The following is an 8,745-nucleotide window of genomic DNA, read 5'->3' as shown; positions in this document are numbered from 1 at the left end:
TCCACTATTGGAACCAGATTGGTTTCCAATTATTTTATTGTTGCCCTGTTTAAAATGGGTGTTCCATTTAAGATTATATTATGCTGTAAACTGTCTCTGCATAAAAATGGAGAATCACCAATAAAATTCTAAATATGAAAAAGAAAAGCGTCTGACCAGTCTGAAATGCTGGTAGCTGGACTCCAAGAAACTAATGGAGAGGTAAGTAGGTACAAGTGGTGGTATAACATTTTAACCAATGACAAAATGCCTTGATTGTAAACATCTGTTTACAAGGTGCTGCTGCTACTAGCTATGAAAGATCCCAATTAAAAAACACTCATCATAAGTTATGTTATTTGCAGTTTGGTTTAATAGGGGTACAGAACAGCAAAAATAACCCAACAAAGAATATATTCCGCAATCTAGCATTTCTACCAAGAAAAATGTTACTTGTAACAAAAAGACTGCCACATATCTGGACACGTCTCCTGAAATAATTGAAAGTAGTCCCCACCGTCTACCTGGCAAAACCCAAATCAAATAGTTTAAATGTTCTGTTAGTCCTCTTCTTTCTCCACGTAAACCTTGGTGCCCACTCGTTCCATTTGCCTTGCAAGGTAACGGTCCCTGGCTGATAATACAGTCTCTGTATTACTGCGTTTCGCAAACTTGCTGCTCACAGAGGACATCTCTGTTTGTGGTTCTCTCTCTTTTTCCTCTTCTTGAGCCTTGCGCTTGGAGTCGTGTTTCTCTGACAGTGGTGGAGTTTTCTCCCTCGTGTCTTTGGTTTTCTTGTCTTTGTATGATTTGTCTCCTGTTTCTTTACTTCTGTGTCTTTCTTTATCTGCATTTTCTCTCCTCCTCTCAGGTTCCGCCTCTTCTTTGCGTTTCCTGCTTCGCTCCTTTTCGTGTTCATCTTTGCCATTCTTTTGCCTGTCTTTGTCTGAACATCTCCAATCCTTCTCTCTCCTGGACTCTTTGTTGCTTTCATTTTCTGAATACCCCCAATTTTTCTCTCTTTTGGACTCTTTTCTACTACCTTCAATATCTGAATACCGCTGTTCTTTCTCTCTCCTAGAATCTTTGTTACGGTGATCATAATCTTTTCTTTCTCTGCCTCTCGGCCTGTATTCTTGCTCCTCTCTTCTCCTGTGCCGATCTCCGCTGCTTTCTTCTTCGTGTTCATACTTTTCCTCATATTCCCGATCATAATACTTGTCCTTCTCTGCTCGGCCTATATCACGTGACTCTTTCGGTCTTCTCTTTTCCTCATAATCCTTTTCTCTTTCATCACTGGAAGAACTGGAGTGTCTGTTTCTTTTGTGAGCCTTTGAGCTGTCATGTTTCATTTCGTCTTGATCCGACTTGCTTCTGGCGGCTGCTTTCTTTGTGTCCGGGAGGTCATCTTCCTCACTAGACTCACTGCTCAAATCACTGTCTGCATCTATATTTTCTTCTACCTTCAAATCGCTTGGTTGCCTTGATAAACTAGAGCTTTTTTCTTGGTGGAGTTCATCTGAATATCCCCTTGGCTTCTCTTGCTTTACCCTAAAAATATAGATGAGATGTATGCTGAAAATGTTACACTCCTGAATCTTATAGCATATATTGTACCATTAAAATTTAACGTCAAGCTTTAAATCTAATGGCTTGAGATGACCATCTTCACCTGCCTAACCTGGTAAATTTCACATTTCAGATTTATAATCTGGGCCACTAAAAGATGTCTGTTTGAGTTTAATGAATTTACTCTCACACTGTGAATACTCAAAGCATAAATTTGAACATTTTCACAAAATTCTGTGCAAATGACTTTTACCGAATACATTACTTTTACCATATCACAATAAATTATGCATAGGAACCATTATAAAAAGATATCACAAATTACCGTATTTGCTCGATTATAAGACGAGGTTTTTTTCAGAGCAAATGCTCTGAAAAATACCCCTCGTCTTCTAATCGGGGTCGTCTTCTAATCAGACCTCAAATAGAGTCTGATTAGGAGACTAAGATCCAGATCCCCCGCACCGCTGCAGGGGACCTGGATCCTCCTGTCTCACCCCCCCCCCATCATACACACACTTACCGGTGCTTCCTGCTGTATTGCCGGGGCAGCGGGTTGACGTCTACGCGATTCGCGTAGACAACGTCCGCTGCAGCCGGAAGGAGGTGTGGCTAGCAGCGGGGGTTGTCTGCGTCCGTCGCGCAAACCTTCCCCGACTGTCAGAGATCAGAGTTCCCCGCACCGGTGCGGGGAACTCTGATCTCTGACAGCCGGGGAAAGTATACGCGACGGACGCAGACAAACCCCCGCTGCCAACTCCACCTCCTTCCGGCTGCAGCAGAAGGCGACGTCAACCCGCTGCCCCGGCTGGAAGCACCGGTAAGAGAGGGCTGAGAGGGGAGGGGAGGGGAGAGGAGAGTGTGTGTGTTAGTTAAATGGGGGTATAGGGTGTGTGTGTGTGTGTGTGTGTGTGTGTGTGTGTGTGTGTGTGTGTGTGTGTGTGTGTGTGTGTGTGTGTGTGTGTGTGTGTGTGTGTGTGTGTGTGTGTGTGTGTGTGTGTGTGTGTGTGTGTGTGTGTGTGTCGTTAAGGGGGCATTTAATAGAGCACTCTGCCTCCTGAAATGCCTTATACACCTATATGCCACTCTGGCCCATAATATGCATTTTAACCCCCTAAATGCCAGAATGGGATATAGGGGTATAAGGCATTTCTGGAGGCAGAGTGGCACATAGGGGGTCAAAAGGCATACCATGGGGCACAGTGGCATATAGAGGGTTAAAAGGCATATCATGGGCCACAGTGCCATATTGGAGTGGCAAGCCTGGGGGCAGATGTGCGTAACTGGGGGACAGGTTGGAAAATACAAGAAATAAAAACAAAAAAAATATTTTTCTCAATCATAGCTTTTATTAAAAAAAATAGTTTACATGAATTAACATTTACTGGTAAAACTTTTTTCCTTTAGGGTCGTCTTATATTCAGGCTTTTTCTTTTTTTCCTAAGTTAATATTCAGATTTTGGGGGGTCGTCTTATAATCGAGCAAATACGGTACTACTATCATCAATAAGTCTGAAAAAAGTCTGACATACTGGACTCATACATCACTCTATGAAGAGCAGGCAAGCGTATAGATATAAAAGAGCGAGAAGCCCCACTAACTGCTGAGGACACTATTCCCTGATGATTACTTGATGAAAAGCAACTGATTCCTAGCGCTCTGTGACAGGTGCTCCCCTTTACAGGACATCATTAGGTTGGAAGCGTATAAGCAAGAGATCCCCTCTATATACAACTTAATCTTTTAGATCTTATTAGCAGGGGGGATACAAACAAAGTACTGGCATGTCAATATGGGTACGTCTAAAGCCCTGGCACACAGTGCAATGTAGAATAAAGTTTGCTTGGTAAGGAGACCTAGAACTAGGCTGTACAAGATCATTTGCTCCATTCAAGTTACAGGTAAATGTGGCTGTTTCTTACCCAGTATCCCGTAAGCTACATTCGGGGGTCTCCTCCTCCCCCACAGTCTGGTTTAATAAATGCCTATAGAAGCCACTCAGGTCCTTTTGCTTTGTCACATCCAGAGATGCTGAAACCAAAGATAACATACAAACATAGAATGAATTGGAAAACATCATTTTCAGGTAGATAATCATAATTCATTTAGCAAACTCAGAGGCATCATTTTATTACAGACTAAATGGGATAACCACTCATTAAAAGCCTGTTTGCTGAGTGTGTGACAAGAGCCACTACACAAAACGATATTCTGTATGTCTATCATAAGTGGTGGGTAACAGAGGATTTGCCCTCCACAATCCACCCCAGGCAGGATTATAATGGGGATATCCAATGAAAGCGGGGTCTCCTGGCATACACGGAGCACAGCTGTCTGCCCAACAGGACCCAAAGTGAAATAAACTGGAAGCACCGACACCAGCAGATGCCACGATTTGATGAAGCCACGCTACATGACATGATCACAGCCCATGATCGGACCCCACGACGCTCAGTGCTCATGTTATACAGCGGCAGGGTTTAGGCTCTGGATGCACCCTGATGTTTATGGTATAGATTTTCAGTATCAAAGTACTGGTGCCATGGAAATGTATGCTTATAGCAGTGACCTCCAACCTCCCCTCTAACAATAACTATCTTAAATACACGCAAAAAAGTTAGTTTTATATTTGAGTATTATTTCTTTGTAAGGGTTAGTAGTGTTAGGGCAGATTAATAAATAGGGGGTTCTGCTATTGCGGCATTTGCAGTTGCACAATATTCATTGCCCAACTTGTAGCTGAATAAGGAACCCCAAATTTATGAATACCGATTCACAACTATATTAGAGTTAATACTTAACTAAATACCTACCTGTCTGGACACCCTGTTAAAGGGGGAGTCTAGCCATCATATGCACATTAAATTACAGCTGAGTACCCCTTTAAATCTTTGTGATATCCCCCTTGCATATGTATTCTCCACAATCTCCCTATAAACCCCATATGCCATATTTACCACCAGTCAGCTAAAATCCTGGCTCAGTAAGGGTTATGGGACCCCACCGTGCACGCGTGGAAAGCGCTTTCATCAAATGGCCAATCAGTGGCCTGAAACATCAGACCAAAGGAAAGGCAAATCACTGCATCTCTAGAGCTGCAGCTTCATCAAAATGTAAGAGAACATATGCATTTATGTTAAAGGGAACCCTAGCTAGTTTGACCCAAATGGAGACAAATTCAGTTCCCTTTGCTTATTTTCTGTTGCCTATACCTTTAACTGTCTCATGGTGATCTGTATAGCAATATGAAAGCTAGAGAGAGTGCAAGAGAAATAGCCAGCATTACTGATCGAAGGAGAATGATGTCGAATCTGTACCCTCAATTTCAGCCTGATGTTTGTCCCTCTCTTCCTCTTCAGCCTTTTCTTGTAATTTTTTTTTGTAGGCAGATGTGACAAAAGCATCCTTGTCCTGAAACTCTTCTCCTTCCATTTCTCGTTCTTTCTGGATTTTTTTCTCCATTCTCTTCTCCTGTTCCTTCTTTCTCACTTCCACTGCCTTTAATATGTTCTGGATGTACTTGGGCTAATAGCAAGAATAGGTAAAATTAGTATTATACAGTACAGCATTATTATTATTATTATTATTACTGACAACACAGCATACACACACTGAAATATTATGGACATGGAACAAGGTGCGCCATGTCCAATAACCCACATGGGACAGACTTTCAACTTTCCACCCAGGAACAAAAGCCTAGTATGTTAGCTGAAAGATAACTAGACAAATACAAGCAATCCCAATAACTTCAATCCACAATGTTTGGTCCTGCCCTCCGAAGGCTACTGCACAGACAATAAAACATTTCACCCAGGTTTTACATGCAGTCTTAATATTGATCCAGTCTTACTATATGTGGCTGTATGAGGACATAACATATAGGCGATTGCATCTATAGGTCAAGACCAGCTAACAGATAGCTCTCCAGTGAATCCTGAACTAAATCTCTCAGGTCCCTTACATGTGATCATATCACATATTATCTTCACAGTTCATATCTCCCAGCAACTACTGGATTGCAAAAATATAAAGAGGCTGAATACCTAGCTGGTCACTTACAGTAATTGTGTATCCAATATTTAATTTAACAAGTAAAGCTAGATAACTGTGCGGATCATTCTACATTCATTAAACACATATAATGCAGTTATTCCAAGTAGTTTGCTAATACCCCATACCTTTCTGTCCTTCCCAGCGAGCAGCTTGGCAGCACTCTCTTCTTTCTTCTTCTGCAGATCATCATATACTTTGTCGTAGTCATACACAGAGGAATCCTCCTCAAGGGCTTTCTGGATCTCCAGCTTGGTCTAGGATATGAAAAAAGATTCAGAACATTTTTGACCCAAGGTATACTTTTTAAAGATAGACATTTTAATGTCGTGGAAATAAAATGTGCCTCTGACATCTACCGGACAGCATCTAGGGCTATTATGTGGGTACGTTACCAAGAGATAGCTTTCCATGATTGAGTTCTTCTCCTGTTCTTCTGAGAATGTTTCAGAGAAATAAAAAAGTGGAAAAGGTGAAAGGGCTCCATGTGTAACATACCTGTTTCATGACACGTTTCTTCAAGGATTCTTTCTGCAGGGTCTCGCCCACCGATGTCTGTGGAAAAAATACAGTTACCCTGAAATAATGGTTTACAAGGGTGCAAGAAACAGAATGCATCGCTAGCTTAAAAAATAAAATACCACCATAACGCTTGTGTGTTTTTTTATTAAATATCCCTGTGATGATCAGCCATTATTTCTATGATACCGCCACCAACGTTACAGGTTTGGAGACAATCTCAATGTCCCTCTCTGTGAAGCCCCTAGTGACGTGGCTCTCCAGACAAGGGTTTGCTTTATTGGGGGAAAAACATAACTGGTTTACATATGAAACAGCAAAATATTACACAAAAATCCCTAGCACATTTTATATCCCCCAGTAACATTTATATTTTTTGCTATTACAAATTGTGATGTGACAGACCACAATATCACATTAAAGTCCATCCCGTTCATTGCTATGAGGCAATAGGTCTAGATTGTAAACTCGTTGGAGCAGGGCCAATAAGTCTAATTGGTACGTGATTTACTACGCTGGAGAATATGACGACGCTATATAAAACAGTAAATAATAATGAGGTGACGTTATGAAGTCTTACAACGGTCTACAAATTATAAAATAAAAAAAAAAAGATACAGTGCTCATATCATCTATTTAGCAGTTCTACACATTTTAATTTGTTGAATTATATGTAAGGGCATTATTTAATTAAAAAAAGCACTCTAAATACTTGAATAGCAAATAGCTAAAGTATAGATATATACCGTATATTCCGGCATATAAGACGACTGGGCGTACAAGACAACCCCCAACTTTTCCAGTTAAAATATAGAGTTTGGGCTATACTCGCTGTATAAGACTACCCCTCTAACCAGTATACAACAACCAGCCAATCATGGCAAGCGATGTACCTTACCGGTGATTGGCTGGTTGTTGTATACAAAGCCTGCTTGGATTGGGTGGGTCAGCTCTCCCTAACATATGCCTGTCCACACACACAGGTATAGACATACACTGCCCTCACACATCCCTTCCTTTACACACATATACACGTACACACCAGCTTACAAACACACATATACACATACACTGCCCATACACAGACATATACATACATACACTACCCTTACACACACACACACATATATATATATATATATATATCTCTACACATACTAACATACGCCTGTCCATACATACACATTTATACACTGCCCTCACCACACACCCCTGCCTTTATACACACTGCCACTCTGTGTGTGTCCCCCGAGATATGCTGTCACTCTGTGTACCCCCCAAGATGTGCCCCCCTCCCCTAGACTTACCAGTGCAGACTCCCGGAGCCCCGGGTGTCTTGCTGGGCCGGCAGGGGACATCTATTCTACGCAGAACGGTATACAACTTCCGGTGCCGGAAGTTGTATACCGTTCTGCACTGTTAAGGAGGATTGTTAAAGCTTACCGCGCAGACGTTCACCGGTGAGCGTAAGCAACCTCCGCTGCCGGCACGTCTGCACGATGTGCTTTAGCAATCTCTCTTGCCGGGACTCCCCCAGTGGGAATTCCCGGCAAAGGAGATTGTTAAAGCACACCGAGCAGACGTGCCGGCAGTGGGGGTTTACGCGCATCGCCGCTGCCGGTGAACGTCTGCGCGATGCGCTTAGACAACCTCCCGTGCCGGCACTACCCCCGTGGAAAGTGCCAGCAGGGGAGGCTGTCTGCGCGTATCGGAGAGTAGGATGCAGGTCCCCTGCACTGCTGAGGGGGATCTGCATCCTAACCCTGCCAGACCTCGAGCTCCCTAATGTTGGGGTGGTTAGAGGGAGGTCGTGATCTCCCCAACCAGCCCTGCTCATCGGGCGCCCGCTGATCAGGGCTAGTTGGGGAGATCACGATCTTGCACCTACCTCGACGCAGCCCTGAAGACCGGCCCAGGGGAAGCGGCTTCTCCGCTCGCCCCTCCCCTAGAGATTCGTGATTCTCCAGTCCGGCTCCGTAAGTTTTAGTACCCGACGTATAAGACGACCCCCGACTTTTGAGAAGATTTTCACGAGTTAAAAAGTCGTCTTATACGCCGGAATATACGGTATATATTATTTTTCCAAATAAATAAACTATATCTCTAATGTAATAAAATTAGTAATAATCATCCCATCCAAAATTGTTCTTTTGCGCCCCAAGATCCGTTAGTGTGATGTATTTGATATTAGAGAGGAGAGCGGGCTTCAACATAGTTTAATAAATGCGCGCAGATGTTTGTGTTGCAAGGTCTCTGGAGCGCTGGACACATTTTGCGCAGGGCTTCTTCTTTGACAGATAGGGCTTTTAGAAAAACTTTTCACAGCCCCTTTCTTTCATTTAACATCAGCTTTCTACAGTATGTCATCACAAACAACTGATGCTGTAGAACCACTCAAAGGTTTAGTCTATCAACATCTTCATGAACACTACAAACATATGTACAGCTGGGCTGGAGATCTGAAGCTCATAACAGCAAAACAAATAGTCACTAACAAAGTTCATAACGCAAGGTCTCTGCGAGCAGTGCTAGCAGCAATACCATACAGAAAAATGTAGTAAAAAATACTCTGTGGTAGGAGATCATCCAAGAAATAAAATCCTGAAAAGCTGTGTTTGTCCTTA

General features: G+C 42.7%; 1 protein-coding gene across 1 annotated transcript; it reads right to left on the bottom strand.

The window, feature by feature from the left end:
* Positions 1-539: 539 nt before the first annotated feature.
* On the bottom strand, positions 540-7,479 carry LOC149286083 (uncharacterized). The gene is made up of 7 exons (XM_089494419.1): positions 7,429-7,479; positions 6,101-6,157; positions 5,731-5,859; positions 4,867-5,074; positions 3,472-3,580; positions 2,245-2,250; positions 540-1,530 (listed from the first exon to the last, which is right to left on the bottom strand). The coding sequence occupies exons 1-7, from the start codon at positions 7,477-7,479 to the stop codon at positions 540-542; spliced, it is 1,551 nt and encodes a 516-aa protein (XP_089350545.1).
* Positions 7,480-8,745: the final 1,266 nt, after the last annotated feature.

This window comes from Sceloporus occidentalis, unplaced genomic scaffold (genome assembly GCF_023333645.1).
Source record: "Sceloporus occidentalis isolate IW3139 unplaced genomic scaffold, rSceOcc1.0.p SCAF_72, whole genome shotgun sequence".
NCBI classification, from domain to species: Eukaryota; Metazoa; Chordata; class Lepidosauria; order Squamata; family Phrynosomatidae; genus Sceloporus; species Sceloporus occidentalis.
Note: the sequence above shows the minus strand (reverse complement) of the source record. Positions and strands in the feature narration are given on the sequence as shown.

What these genes read in the sequence shown, in the direction of transcription:
- LOC149286083 (XM_089494419.1), bottom strand. Translation starts at nt 7,479, where the DNA reads ATGTCCCCTGCCGGCCCAGCAAGACACCCGGGGCTCCGGGAGTCTGCA. An exon ending in AGAAACGTGTCATGAAACAG is followed by an intron (nt 5,860 to 6,100) that starts GTATGTTACACA and finishes TTCATATCCTAG; the next exon opens with ACCAAGCTGGAGATCCAGAA. An exon ending in ACATCAGGCTGAAATTGAGG is followed by an intron (nt 3,581 to 4,866) that starts GTACAGATTCGA and finishes CTTTGGTTTCAG; the next exon opens with CATCTCTGGATGTGACAAAG.